Here is a 16,007-nt window from a genome sequence, read left to right as displayed (position 1 = left end):
AACTGCTGTTATTATTTATGCTTTTCAGATAAGGAAAACAAGCAGTAACTAGATCAAGCAGGTCCACAGCCAGAACCCAGGAAATGTGGTCCTGATGCCTGTGCTCTCTGTCACATTATATTGCCTAACAATATTAGAAGTTACAGATTTGCACAGCAAAGACAACTAATGCAAAACTAACCTTTTAAAAAGCTCATCTACAGAAATAACTGATAAATTTTTGATTTCCACACAATTTTTCAGGAGGCAACTGAGTAAAGACCTTGAATTGTAAATGGTAACCTATAAAATTTACTGAAATTTGACATCCAAAAAAAAGAAGAAAAAAGCAATTACTAAAATGAAACAAAAAAATTGGCCTATTACTGACACACAGGTGAAGAAAAATTCATATTTACAATATACTAACCAAGAATAGGAAGTTACTGTTGTAGCTGAGATTAATAGGTTCACATTCAAATTTGACACTATTTCAGATTTGATTTGGCAAATTTCCCAAAAGCAAGCACAGATAAAAGAATATGAAGACCACATATACTGTGCTTAAAAATTTTTCATTATTTTACCTTTTGGTTTCGGGGTAAATCTTGAACATTTGATGGAGGCTTATAATTCAGAACTAGTCTTCTAAATTCCAAAAGATTGAATAATGACTGAAAAAGAACAACAATTTAAGATAACTGAAGGGAAAATTCTATTAACAGAACTATAAAAATATGACTGGCCTGAGAGATTTATTTTATATACAGAATATTTCCCACTAGCACAAGAAGGCCTATTTTCTCCCTGAGAAGAAGTCACATTTCTTTTATTTTGACATATTATTCTTGATCATGAACAATATTTACGGTACTGCAAAGGAGAAAATTATACGTGGACAACTCAAAAAAACATAATATATATTATTAAAAGTTTCCTTTCTTTATGTTACTATGTGCCTAAGCAGTTTCCTCAAAATAAAATCTACACAAATGCAAAGTTGAGAACTTTTTAGACATGTTATGTTCAGTATGAGTTTTCTAGAGGTATCAATTCTACAAAAATATAGTACAAATAAATTTATAGAGACAAAAAAATTACATATTATCGCTAATGGTTAAGGAGACACACAACCTAGAAAGGAGAAAGATATTTAATTATAACAATAGCAGTGTTACTCCAAAATACAGTAATATTGATCATGTAGAGCATAATGAAAGCATGTGAAAGATGCTCATGAAAAAGCTTCCTGCAGCTATGTTTTTAAGCTATAGCTTGTAACCCATTAATGTCATCACGATAAACATTAATTTTAAAAACTGAAATAAAATATAATGGAAAATATCAGAACATGTCATAAACAGTCAATTCACCAGAGTATCATTTGTAAAATTTTCATTGGTGATATTTTTACATACATATGTATGTGTAAAGTGTTTTACAATGTAAAATGTATTCCTTTCTGTGAGTCACAGTTTATAAAGTTTGAAAATCATTGCACTGGAGGTGATAATGTATTAAATCTTTGTAAAAGATGGGTTAGCCAACTTGCTAGAAAATAAAAATAGCACCACAAATCCATAAGAAAACAAGATTTTGTTTAGTACGGGTGTTGGGAAAACTGGTCCACTATATATAAAGAAATAGTCATATATAGATATATAGATATAGATGTGGATTAAAGACCTAAATATGAAAGGTAAAACCATAAAACTGATAATTGTGATCTGAAGTAGTTTTTAATTAAACAATATGAACATATTCATTCATTTATTCATTCATTTAACAAATATTTATGGAGCACCCACTACATGCCAGACACAAGGAAGACAGGCAGCAGAGAATAAAATATATCAAGTCTCTGCCCTTGTACTATCTTGTTACTGCAAGTTAAAACAATGAGAGCAGATGTTATAAATCAGAAATAATAAGTACAATAACAGACCAAAATCAGAAACTTAAGGAAGAAGCAGCATTTAAAAGCCAGAGGAAAAAGAGCTATAAGAAAGACAAAATAAAAATAGTAAAGGAAGTGTGGAATATGAGATCACAGAAGAAAAAGGCGTAGAAAAAGCTTTCAAACATAGTTGTGTATCAGAATAACTGCAGAGCTTTAAAAATTCCTGTCAGGAACCTCTCAACAAAGATATAAAGTACCATAGAAGATTCTGTAGTACATCAAAGAATCACTGGCAAATTTCATGAAGGACAAGATTAGCAAAGGTTGAAGGTTGCCACATTCTAGTAAGGTAAGGGCAAGAAAATAATCTTTAGACTTGTCAATTGGGAAGTCACCTTTCCAGTAGAATGGTAGAATGGCAGAAGATCAGCAATGAGTCCTGAAGAAATGGGATAAAAGTAAGGGGGACAAAGTACAGACTGTTCTTAAAATGAATTTAAATAGGAAAGAGAATATTGACAAATCTGGAGAATCTCAATCCCACTTCTATGCTCTGAGCTCCCACTGGAAAACTCTTTTCTTCTTCCTGAACACCCTTTAGAATTTCCTTTGGTGTGGGTCTCCTGGTAACAAAGTATTTCAGCTTCTGCTAAACTGAAAATTGTGGGGTTTTTTTCATTTTTTAAAGATTTTTGCTAGTTATAGAATTCTAGACAGCCAGTTAACTTTTCCCAGAACTTTAAAGATAGCATTTCTGTTGAGAAGTCAACCGTTAGTCTTATTTTTGCTCCTTCATAGAGGCAACACACCTTTTCCATCTGGCTACTTTTAGTATTTTCTCTGTCTAGAGTGTTTATCTGTTTTACTATGATGTGCCTTGGTGTAGTATTCTTTACGTTCATACTACCTGGTTCCTATTGCTTCCCTAATCTGTGGCTTCATCTCTTTCTTCAAGTTTGGAATACTCTTTGTCATCTCTTCAAATATTGTTTTTATCCTATTTCCCTTTTAGTTTCCCTCTGGAACCAAAAATAAATTGTGTTAGTACAATTTACACCATGTCCAAAATAGCTCTTATATCCTCTCATCTGTATCTCATGGCTTTAGTGTGAAAATGTTCCACAAACTGTCCAGTTGACTAATTCTCTCTTCAGTTGTGTCTGATATCCTGCTAAACTCTTCCACTGATATCTTAACTTCATTTATCATATTTTTCAGTTCTAAAATTTCTATTTTGTTCTTTTTATAGTTTTTATTTTTCTATCAAAATTCTCAAGCAGGCTTCTAATTCCTTGAGCGTAGTAATAGTTACATAACAAATTATTCGATTTTTAGGTTTCCCTGTAGGTATATTTCTAATTATTCATTATTTTCTCATAATTTTTGGACATGTCTTATTTTCTGATATAACTAATTATGACTGATTTGAGTGCTAGACATTGAATTTTCTCCAGTTTTTTACATACAAAGTTCAAGATGATAGTATCTTCTAACAGAATTTACATTTCCTTCTGGCAGGCAGCAAAACTGGGACTACTTGCAAGCCTAGATCATCTTAACCCAATCAATTCTGAGAAAATCTCAAGCTGGGATTCACAAATTATAAAGCCTGGCCTTATTTTCAGTTCTCAGTTAATTCTAGGGTGTAGCCCTTTAGAATTTAACTGAAAATCTCAGGTGTTTCCTCTGGCTCCAAGCCTGTGTGAAACTTTGCTTAGCTCCCCAGCCAATCAGAAGTCACTCCTGAAATTGCCTCAAAGATAAAATCAGCCCAAAATGTGAAGCTTACTCTCTGAAATTTTTGTTCTCTCAAAGTGTAGCCTCAAAATTCCTCACTGCTTTAGGGTTTATGCCTTCAAAAAGCTGATTTCATTTTTCTTTTGTTTTGTTTTGGACTCCAGCAAAATATGAGCAGGTAGATGTCCGAAAACAACTTAATATGCTACTACCCAAAGTAGAATTTCTGACCATGGATTATCACAACAAATCATAGAAATTTATTTTAAGTACCAATCTATACCATAAATCAGGCATAGCAGTATTAGTCAACACATTCCTTCAAAAGGGGCAGGAAAGAGTAATTGTCACTACTGCCTAAATTGTGTTTGTGAGTCATACACATTGAAAACAAGTATCCTTTCATTCAGTCCAAAGCTAATGTGTCAATTTTGAAATCTGTTAGAGTTTGGTTAAACTCTTGCTAATATCAGAGAGCTAATGGAAGATGAGAGTTTAAATACATAATTTGTGGAAAACAAAAAGAGTGATGACAAGAGAGCAAAGGGAGACATAAACTGTCTATAATGAAAAATACTAAGGAAAAGCAAAATAAATTCTCCTTGGTGGATTTTTTTTAAAATGAAATGGTATCAGGTAAGCTTCAATGTGAGGTAGAAACAGACTGGCATGATTAAAAACTGAAAGTCTGTATACAGAGCAATTAAAGCCCTATGTCCTTCTCAGACTGAGAAGCATCATCAGACAAGTACTCTCTCCTCTGTGGAATACAGGAAAATTTAAACTGTGAATATAATTTAACTGACTCAGGTTCATAAAAATCAGTCATAGTGTATTTCAGGGTAGGATGAGATTCAGGGCTACAAATAGGGTTAAGTAAAAGCCTTTCAATTGACCCCCAATTGTCCCTTCCCCAATTCCCTTTCCCTAGACCTGCTTTTGGAAAGTTAGCAACCATGCTTAAACCACAAAAAAATCATGATCCAGTCTGGATTTAAGGCACAGAAATCTCATGTTGTAAAGGACTCCCCTCACCAAAAAAAAAAGAAAAAAAAAAGGAAAAAAGAAAGAAAAAGAGTTAACATGTTTGAGATGTTTGAGTATATGAAACACACTATTGATAATACCTCAAAAGCGAGGTTGAAGCAGCTGGAAATTTTTAAGGATAAATAAGTATACAGAAAACAGAAAGAAGAAAAGGTGGCAACTGACAACTCCAAGAAAACAAAGAATCACAGAGGGGTAGTCTTAGTAAACCATTATAATGTCTACAAAGTCAAAGAAAATGTAAACACTGACTACTGACTATTTTTAACTGGTGATATAACTATGCTGGGAGATGAAAGGAAAGGCAATTCTAGGTAGGTGAAATGAAAGAGCTAAATCCTCATCTATCTCTGCAGAAAGGCATGTCATTTAGAAAAACGAAGATAGCAAGAGAAACAGCTAGAATTGGTTGTAGATGCCTTTAAGAAGCAGGACTATGCTTCTCAGGCAGGGTGGTTTGGAGCAGAGGACTGCTGTTTTTCACAAGGCTTTTATTGCTATGGGATTTTTGGTTTTCTCTTTGAACTATGTACTCATGTTCTTTGATGAAAATTAGAGACAAAAGCAAGTGTTATGAAAAGCACGTTAAATGATATCCTGAAATGTTTTGAAAACTTGCAGCACCTTTTCAATACCATACTTTAATACATTAGAGTGGTAGAAGCATCTTAAGTCTTCAATTCCACCATAAGTAATATATGCTCCTTTATGGGTCATTTATTTACTAACTCACTAATTACTTAATGGGTTCCTCTAACGTGTCACTCTACTATACACTGGTACAGAACACTAACCTAGATGATGTGCTCTCTGCCCTCAGGATGCCTGTATTTTAGTCAACTTAGAGTTTCATAATTTATGCATAAGGTGACCATATACTTTATCATCCAACCCATAACCCTTCTGAGTATGAAAAAGGGCTTCGAGACTAATTAACAGGTGCTGATAGATCTACAATGTGAGTAAACTGGGACTGTACCAGGCAAACTGAGAAGTATGAGCACCTTACTTCTGAGCATCTCAGAGGCATCCAAATGGGAATGGTGCTAAGGTTTATCATGAGAATCCATGGATTACTTGAACTTAACACCCAAAACAAGAGAAAGAGGAGAATATATTCCTATAAGCAACTACCTAATTCACTGACACCCTAGTGGAAAAAGCAGCCCCAATTAGTACTTTCTACATAAAAGTTCCTTTTGAACAGGATGAATAGTCCTGACTAGATAACTGGTTGATACCCAATCTAAAGACAGTCAGGCTAATATTATTAGCATCCAAAAGGTTATGTAAGCCATTCTCTGTACAACCTTCTCCTTGCTTACAGTCTCTTTCTGATATTCTGTTCCCCTTTTCTTCCAAAACACTTAGGTCTCAGTACCTAAAGGAACAAATATAACAAAGCTGTGCCTTCTGTAGCCTATCCTCATTACCTACTCTGAAGTTAGAGATTTATAATCCCAGTAAACTATTATAATTGGTAGAAATACTTACAAAGAAAAGAATTCCCAGTTGTTTCATACTCGTCTTGCCAACTAAGTATAATAAATTCCATCCCTGAGAAAAGTTTGTAATTGAAACGTCACAGTACATTTATGTCACAGTCTGAACAAGTTCCACCTTGCTTTGGAAAATACAAGTTAAAAACTTCCAACACTAATACAGATTTCCTACCCAAATTTTCTTTCATAAGTGAAAAGTTCCGTTTATGATGATAAACTGTTATATTTCAGATGTCTGTGAAATTAAGCAAATGTCAAGAAATGAAAAAATAAAATATTTCAATTACTAGAAATGCAAAGTAAAAGGTACTTAAAATGGGTTAAGAGACTTTAAAATTACATTCAAAAACAAAACGAAGTTATCTCCAGATAAATTTTTCTTCCCACCCACAATTTTCTGAACTCTGAAGCTTAATGTTTTTCTACATCCCCAAGTCAGTATCTTATTATTTTATTAAAATCCCAATTTTTCAAGGTTAGCGGTTACTTCTCCTAAGTGTTTATTCTAACTAAACTATTGATTCTTTAGAAGCACTTTCTTACTTCTTACAGTTTTCTAAGAGAAACAGCTAATCAATGAGCCTCATTTACTGGCTGTAATAGTGTAAAGGTAGCATCTACTTGTCCAAATACAGGCTGCAAAGCATACTCATAAACACCCAGATCAGAGCCTTAAAACTGTGCTTCATCTTTTAAAATGATGACTAAATTATGAAATTTAGATTGAACAATGAAATGCAAAAGCCCTCACTAACAGTGCAAGTAAAGTAAAGCAAGATAGCCTATTAAGAAGATCTAAGAGATTAAGATAGCAAATAAAGTTTGAGATATTGTTGGCATGTAAGTGAACAATTAATGCATACTCAAGGCCAAGAACAAAAGTATCATCATAAATTTATGCTAATCCAGGTATTCCTTAACATTTTAATAGGCTGGAAAACAAATAACATAGCACATTATTAACTGGTGTATACCACAGTTTATTAAGAAGTGAGGCATAAATCCAGAAAACCAAAGGAAATCAAATTATATAATATTATTTGCCAGAAAGGCATAAAAGAGCTGGAAATTATAACACGGAAGTAGAAAAAAGTTAAAACTACAGGTTAATCGCCTAGAGAACACAATTAACAACCTTGTAGAAATGAACTTAATAACCCGTGAATTGCATTAATATCATATGAAAGTTTACGCCGTATACAGTTTTGGAAAAGTACAAAATGAAGAGATATTTTGAATGTAAAAGAATGTAAATTAGAAAACATCTAATGATTTAAAAAGTACTCATCAGAAATAATAAATAAGCTACAATTCAGCTGTATTAGGAAAATAAGCACAAATATTAATTTTCCTAAATGGAAATTAAAATTAAGAGCATGTTATTATTCATAGATTGTTTTATTTAAGGAGACTTTAACATTCTGCAATTTGACGGATAACATTATCAATGTCTGAGAATGGTAAAGATTTATGACAAAAGTCATATCACATAAAAGTTTAAAAAAAAAAGAAAACTAGTCCAAATTCAGAAGATGATGGATATCTATGCATACAAACATTTTTCATTTTAGAATAAGGAGTTCAAGAAACATTTCATTAAGGCCTTTCCAAGTTAGAAAGAAAATGTTATTCTTGATTTATCAGCATTTATTCTTTACATCATTCTCATATATGTATTGAGAATTATTTGTCAATCTGTTCCCTCCTCAAATAAAATGTTCTCTTACATAAAAATAGTATTTAAATGACTATAATTCTTGAATGATATTTTCCATTATATATAAATAATTCTGATCTGACTCACAAAAAAAAGTTTTGGTTTCATACCTTGGTTACATCCTTCCCTAAATTTGCAGGGATTTATATACAAAAATATTTTCTTTCCACTCTGACAATTCCCAACAAATGGGAAGGAGGAAAAATTAATTCTGAATAAGGCATTAGGTAGTGTTCTATCATTAAAACTCCATACTGGGAGTGAGGAACAAAGTGGGGTGGCGAATACTGCAATCCCCAAACTAGGTTAGTAGACAGAAAGGCATACTGAAACCTGGTCTGCAGTTATATATAAAGTATACAGCTTAAAAGAAACACAACCCCAACCCACTTTCCATTGCTGTCAGGCCCACCAAATAAGATCTGCATAAACACTCTTACCTGAATAACAGCACTAAACCAGCAAGTATTGCCAACATTCTTTAGTCCAACAGGAGCTTTGTCCTGCCTTTTTCTATCATAAGGGTTTCGAGAATCTCTCCAAACTTCAGTAGGTGTCCTCTTCAAACATGCTTTATTTTCTGCTATGCTGGCTTCAAGAACTCTTAAACAATGGGAAGAAGATGATGGGGAAAAAAAGTACAGTATTAATTTAGTGCTGTACCCTAGAAAAGAGCATACTATAAACTAAGGATTTTAATAGATTAAGCTCTAGACAATCCATCTGGGGAAGTAATATTTAAAACTAAATTTACTCAAGCGGAAGCTAGTTTTAAGAACATAGCCGTGGCAATGCCAACACATCAAGAGGCATGCAGCCTACTTTTCTCAGAAAAAGGAAATTTCAAACACAAAAAGACAGCATTATATAATAGGAAATATATTAAATTATATTTCAACAAATTAGAGGCTTAGTACCAGGGATACAGTACCTAGCTAAGTTTCCTGAAAAGTCACTGTACTGAAGTACATATTTACAATATAACATAATGACTATTTTTATAAGAATTACTTTGAATCAAGAAAACTAAAAATTGAAAAAAACTGTACTTTTATTCCTCTGACCATTAATTTCCTTTCCTATTATAAAAACGGTAAGGTAAATTCTAGGGTTCCTTTCAGTTCTAGAGATCCATGATTCTACAAGAGCTAAATAAAGGGAGAGAATATTTATGTGTCCACTTCTTTACTCAAAAGTTTGCGAAGGGAAAAATCTACTGAAATAAATATCTACATATCAGAATAAAAGATTAACCTCTTCAAAATAAATGCACCTACAGAATATCTAAAAATATATCTAAAATATCTAAACACGGCTAAGAGTAATGCTACTTCACTTAATGTTGTTCTTCTTGCTCTTAAACACGCAACAACATGCTGGAAAACCCTAATCCCCTCATATAAACTAACCATGCATTTTTGCCTGCTCAAGACATGTGTTACTTACTATTCTAAATAAGCATAAATAATAGCTAAATATCTTAACTCATTTTGTATTCATTACAAAACCTCAGCAAGAATAAGTTTTTTCAACTTTTTTGGCTTCTTGAGAAGATCTCATTCATCCTACACTATTTTTCTCCTAAAGATTTTGCTCTATCAGATTAATGTCAAAATAATATAGCTATCTTCCTTAATTATGCAGAAAAAGTAAATTATTTTTTTGTCTCTAACCTTATAACATGACATTAGATACAATGTATTAGATTCCAAACTAGTATTACTTAAAATAACTTATATGAATGTAGGATAGAGTCTTCTTTGGGAATCAGTAAAACCACATACTAAAAAAAAAAAAAAGCAGAAAACAACATGATAGGGACTTCCCTGGTGGCACAGTGGTTAAGAATCCGCCTGCCAATGCAGGGGACATGGGTTCAAGCCCTGGTCTGGGAAGATCCCACATGCCACGGAGCAACTAAGCCCATGCACCACAACTACTGAGCCTGTGCTCTAGAGCCCGCGAGCCACAACTACTGAGCCCGTGTGCCACAACTACTGAAGCCCACGCACCTAGAGCCCATGCTCCACAACAAGAGAAACCAACCACAATGAGAAGCCCGCACACCACAACGAAGAGTAGTCCCTGCTTGCCACAACTAGAGAAAGCCTGTGTGTAGCAACGAAGACCCGATGCAGCCATAAATAAATTAATTTTTAAAAAAAGAAAACAAACAACATGATACATTACAATGTAAAGATCAAAGTAAATTCACATATTTAAAAATAATCAGTATACACTTTTAAGAGTGGTCCAACATTAGCAGCAGTACTCTGCCCAAATATCAACTCTCCATGAAACCTCGGCCCATACAAGCTTTTTCTCTTAAACTATTGACCACTAAAAGGTACTAGAGGTTTTCCCAGGTGGCGCAGTGGTTGAGAGTCTGCCTGCCGATGCAGGGGACACAGGTTCGTGCCCTGGTCCGGGAGGATCCCACATACCACGGAGTGGCTGGGCCCGTGAGCCATGGCCACTGAGCCTGCACGTCCGGAGCCTGTGCTCCGCAACAGGAGAGGCCACAGCAGTGAGAGGCCCGCGTACCACAAAAAAAAAAAAAAAAAAAAAAAAAAAAAAAAGGTACTATAACTCCTTGGAAGGTATTTAGTTAGATGAATTGGGGCATAAGAAAATCAGCATTTATCTACAACATCCCACTCTTATCAGAAATAAGTTTTAAAGAACATAAGGGGGAGGTAAGTCAAAGCCAACTTGAGAGAATTCCTACTGTTCAAGTTGTACAATTCAACATAATATAAGAATAATCAACTAGAAAAATTAAATTTGTACAAGGCGACTACTTCAAAAGAGAAAAGTTAACACATAGTATACAAAAGGTAAATACAACACCAGTCTATTTTATATAACAAGGTATATTTAATTATTTATTGACTTTTATAAATGGGAGTGTTTTCATTTGAAAAGTCTGCTCCTTTTGTAACATATGTGTATCCAGAAGTATAAATAAAGGAACCTTATTTCTACACTGGTAATTAGAAATGAATGAACTAAAACAAGCAATGGTTTCTGGGTGAAGTAGCAACAATACCACAAACAGGAAAGAAGAATTAGCACCAGCGGTCACATATAAGACACAGAAGAGGCATCCAGCAGTTGATTAGCACCAGTGGGCATGTACAATAACCATTTAAAAAGAGGATTCTACAGTATATTCCAAAAGCATAAACTGATCAAAAGTGAAGGAGAACAAGGAGAACTACACTCATTCCTAAATCTTCTAGGTGGATGATCCTCTACCATTACATATTTTTAAACTTCTAATCATAATAAAATACTAATTAGAAATAACCCTTTTCAATGCCAACACACCAGATCATTTGTATCATAATGACCAGGAAACGGGTCACACAGACAACAGTCATGGAAAACTTGAGAAGACCTGATTTCTACAAAATGTACCGTCTACAAAAATTAAAGTCTAAAAATAAGTCACATGTACTCCAATAAAGAGGTTAAAAAAATAAATATTAAAAATTGAAGAAATAAAAATAAGTCACATGAAGTTAATAACAAAATGAAACTCAGCCTCAAGACCATATTGAGTAAAACTAGGTCTCCTGTTCCCCACAAGGGTCAACAACCCATCCCAAATCTACAATCCAGACTCCCCTGAGATAATGACATTCTTCTAATTCCAGATCTAGTTAAGATTACTAAAAACTAAAAAACAGGAAGTATTTTTTAATGGTTCGATACAGTCAATTCAGACACTCTCCTCTTCAGCCCCCTCCCACCAAGAAAATACATCTCTTGATTTTCACGTTGTATGAAAACATTAATGTGATAATATAAGCTTTTTAGTTCCCTTGCCTACTTCTGGGAGAATGTATGGCCTCATATGTACTTTCTAGGACCAAGCAGCTTGCCTGCACTTTTTGTTATAAGAGGAGGGAAAGGAAGTCAAGGATATAAACTGAAGATACCATCTCTCCAGCATTCCCATAAAACTTTTTACAGAGGTAAAATTACATACAAACTGTAATAACTGAGTAGAGCTTAAGACATACATGTTCACTGTTTCTCAAAGTGACCTAAAGATATAAAAAAATTTTTAAGTACCCATTTTTAAACCACATTTATTTTTGGTGGGTGGGTATACATACTTAAATGTATATAATTAAATATTCATATAACTCAATTCAGTCATATGGTAGAGATCATCATTCATTATAATAAAAGCATGAGTTTTAAAGAAGTAGATTTATTATAATATTCCCTAAACATATGGTAATATGGTAGAATTATGGTACTAAAAATAGTGGATGAAAGAATGTCATGGCTTTGTAATCTTGATTTAGAGCTTATAACACATTTAGTTTTTTAATCACCAAGGACTTACAACATGCTCCAGTAGGTTTCCTCCTACCACTTCCTCCTGGCTCCTAAAAGACTTTATAAATACATTTATTACACTGCACAAAATTATTAATCAACCAGTCTCTCCCATCAGCATCCAGAGGATAGAAACATGGATTTGTTTCATCCCTAGAGCATACATGATTTTAAAAAAAAAAAAAAACAGGGGCTAAACAAGTGTTTGAAGTAGATGGCAGATTAAAATATTAGATGTTGCTATCTGTTTGTCATTTTTCTTTCTTTCTTTTTTTTTTTTTTTTTTTTTTTTTGGCAAAAGCAGCCCAACCTCTAGCCCAAATATGAGCCCTCCATTCCCAAGCCCTGTCCTTTGCTATAGTCCAGTCCTGGCATATTAATATAAGCTTTATATAAAGCCAAGTCCTCATAAGGGTTCCTTCCCTGGCCTCACCAAACAAAGTGAAGCCAATGATTCTACCCAGGCTTTAAAGTGTAAAGTATGCCAATAGCTACATTTCAGATATTAAGGCTGCAAGTAGAGAGAGAGAATTAAAAAATAACACTGCAAATCTCAGAGCTCAGAAATAGCTTAGAACAAAATGTAGCATACTGAAAAAGGCAAGCCCAAAAGCCACAAATACCAACCCCAACTACAATCACCTTATCTTCTCAACACTAGTCATGACCATGGCATTCAACAATATAAAAAGATGACAAAATGTTTTGTTGTCTCTTTTCCTTCCACACACTATACTGAATGAATCTTTAAGACACTTACTTATGGTAAGTGTTCATGTTCCTAGTAGAATTTTATTGTACTGATTTTGAGGGCTTTTTTTTTTTTGCTTGTTTTCTTTTGTATTGTTATTTAAACTGCATTATAGAAAACATTCCACTTTGGATCATCTAAGTCTATTTCAAGCAAGCAACATACTCACTGGAAAACATGCATATCATTTAAGCTATACAGATCAACCAAAAAGAAAAGAAAAAAGAAGGTGGAAGGAAGGAAGAGAAGGAGGAAGGAAGGGATGGAGGGAGGGAGAGAGGGAGGGAGTATTCATCTTCTACATTTCCTTTAAAAAAAATCTATTGGTATTTTGATTGTGATCACACTAAACCCATAAGTTAATTTAAGGAGAACTGACCAGTTTTACAATATTCAGTCTTCCAATTTGTGAAACAGAATACATTTCCAATTATTTCCATATTCATTAATATGTCTCAGTGTTACTAAATAATTTTCTTCTTAGAAGTTCTTGCACACTTATTAGATTTATTCCTGGTCTTTAATAGTTTTATGTGTTATAAATGGTAGCTTTTAAATTTTTCTCCTTATCATTCTTTCTTATACATAAGAACGTAACCTTTTGTATACTGATTATCAACGAACAGGGCTAAATACATCTTTTCTTGGTAAGAGTATTTTATTGAGGTGATTTACATATAACAAGATACACAAACCTTAAATGTATAGTTCAGTGAAATTTTTACCAATGAATACCACCCCGCATGTAACCACCACCCAGACCAAGATATAGAAAATTTCTATTATTCCCCAAAATTCTGTCATGCCCTTTCCCAACCAATAGTGTCTCTCTAGTTCTCAGATAATCACCATTCTGACTTCTACCACAATAAACTAGTTCTGCTTGTCCTTAAACATCACATAAATGGAATCACACAGCAGTTACTCTTTTGTGTCAAGTTTCTTTCACTCAACATGTTGCTTTGTGGATTCCTCCACATTTTTAAAAGTACCAGGAAAATGTTTTCCATTACATTGCTTAGTATTCCACTGTGTGAATATACAACCACTGTTAACTATTCTGCTCTTACGGATATTTGGTTTTTACAGTTTTTAGTTATTATCAATAAAGGCACTATGTGCTTCTTTTTCAAGGGTCTATACTTAGAAGTGGAAACGTGGACTATGCTAAGTCCTAGCATAATATATGTCGAAATACACTAGAAATTCCCAGTTTTCCAAAGTGGCTACACCATTATACATTCTTACGAACAATATATGACACTTCCAATCGCTCTACATGCTTGCCAACATTTGATATTGTCAGTCTTTTTAATTTTAGCCATTGTGTTGGATATATAGTGGTGGCTGTTCTCCAATAAGGTGACTCATCAAACTTGCGCCACAAAGATTACCAGCACTGCTATAATCTATCATCATACCCAACATGGCAACTTGTCCAACTTATTATTTTCATGTGTCTAACTGCTATGTAAATTTATGTCATTTGTCACTTTCACTGTCACTATTTTTAGGATAATTCTACCTTTTTCCTCTGAGTAATTTTAAGACTTTCCCAGTCTTAAGTATTCTGGAGTGTCACTATAATGAATTTATGTGTGTGTTTCTTTTCATTTTTCTGACTGGGATTTGTTGGCTCATGAAATTACAAGTTATCTCTTCACTTCTAAAAAATTCTGTGATTATCACTTTAAATTTTGCCTCTGACTCACTCCCTCCTCTTCTTCTGTAACACCAATTAATGTATGTTAGACCTACTCATTTTATTCTCCATGTCATTCAACCTTTCTCCATATTATTTAACTTTTTAGCTATCTGTTACACACTGGATAATTTCTTCTCATATAGCTTATAGTCTACTAATGTATTCTTTAGCTATTTCTAATCTGCTATTAAACCTGTGTTCTGTTTTTTTTTCTTTTTTTTTACTTTAGTAATTCTTATTTTCGTTTCTAGAAGATATTTTCACAGTCCTTTTTCAAGTAGAGATTTATTGAATCATTAAAGTGACACAAATTTCAGCTGTACAACCATGGTACAACTTCTCAGGGGCAAATCTCATCCCCTCCAACAACACTCCTCATAGCTAAGGCAACTGTCTTTGTAATATTATAGGGGTTTCAGAGGGAGGGATAGCTCTGATTTACCCTTATTTGTGAATATGTCATCCATTGACATAACTTTACAAGGGGAATGATTTCCTATTAAAGCTTCCCACCTAATATAGACAATGGCCTTTAACTTCTTTTTCCCACATTAACAAGGATATCAAAACTGAAATTCAAATTTATACACACAAGCAAATGTCATCATGTCAAAAAGTGACTTTCAGCATTCCGAACTTACTTCTTTGGGTTCCACCTTTCACTCTGATTTAGTCTGATTATAACCCTTACTATCTTAACAATTCTACAATACTTTCAAGAGATCTTAAAATATTTTACATCCAACAGAAACAACACATTCTGGTTGTTTCCACTAGAAAATATGTTTTAGTCTACCATGTTTCCTGAAACTGTTGAAGGTGTGCTCTTTGTAACAATTTTAACTAGAACCTAGCCCTACCTTCTACCCAACTTATTGAAAGTCATTTCATGAGGCAAGCCTTTTCACAACAAATATGCTAGAAACAAACTAGCCACAATGCAGTTTATTAACAAATTTCTACTATCCATACTCAACTTGTTCCCTGTCTGTGCAGTGATAACTAAGATAATTATAATAAATGCATCCAATCCTGACATTAAGAAGTAATTATATTAAGAAGTACACTTCTAAAATGTTCAACTTAAGAAATTTTACCATGAAATTTATGGGTGCCTGAACACAGGATTTTAAGATGTAAAAGGGTTTTATCTCATCTAGTTATACACAATAATGCAGTATTCCAAATGTGTGAATTCATATTAAAGTATGTATACTGAAATACAACCATAGTCAAATGATTCTAGGATTTTATTTGGCAAGATTTTGTCATCTGAACTTACTAGGTAATGAACAAAAAAATTTACTTTTAAGCAT

At 33.5% G+C, this 16,007-nt stretch overlaps 1 protein-coding gene across 2 annotated transcripts in view; it reads right to left on the bottom strand.

The window, feature by feature from the left end:
- Positions 1-16,007, bottom strand: part of USP25 (ubiquitin specific peptidase 25) — a 139,476-nt gene that overhangs the window by 86,240 nt on the left and 37,229 nt on the right. For both annotated transcript variants that reach the window (XM_082625213.1, XM_082625214.1), the window contains exons 5-6: positions 8,323-8,485; positions 567-653 (exon numbers count right to left, since the gene is read on the bottom strand). In XM_082625213.1, the coding sequence (XP_082481339.1) occupies positions 567-653; positions 8,323-8,485 (250 nt within the window). The remainder of the gene's footprint in view (positions 1-566; positions 654-8,322; positions 8,486-16,007) is intronic.

This window comes from Mesoplodon mirus (assembly GCF_964341445.2).
Source record: "Mesoplodon mirus genome assembly, chromosome: 6".
Taxonomy (NCBI): domain Eukaryota; kingdom Metazoa; phylum Chordata; class Mammalia; order Artiodactyla; family Ziphiidae; genus Mesoplodon; species Mesoplodon mirus.
Note: the sequence above shows the minus strand (reverse complement) of the source record. Positions and strands in the feature narration are given on the sequence as shown.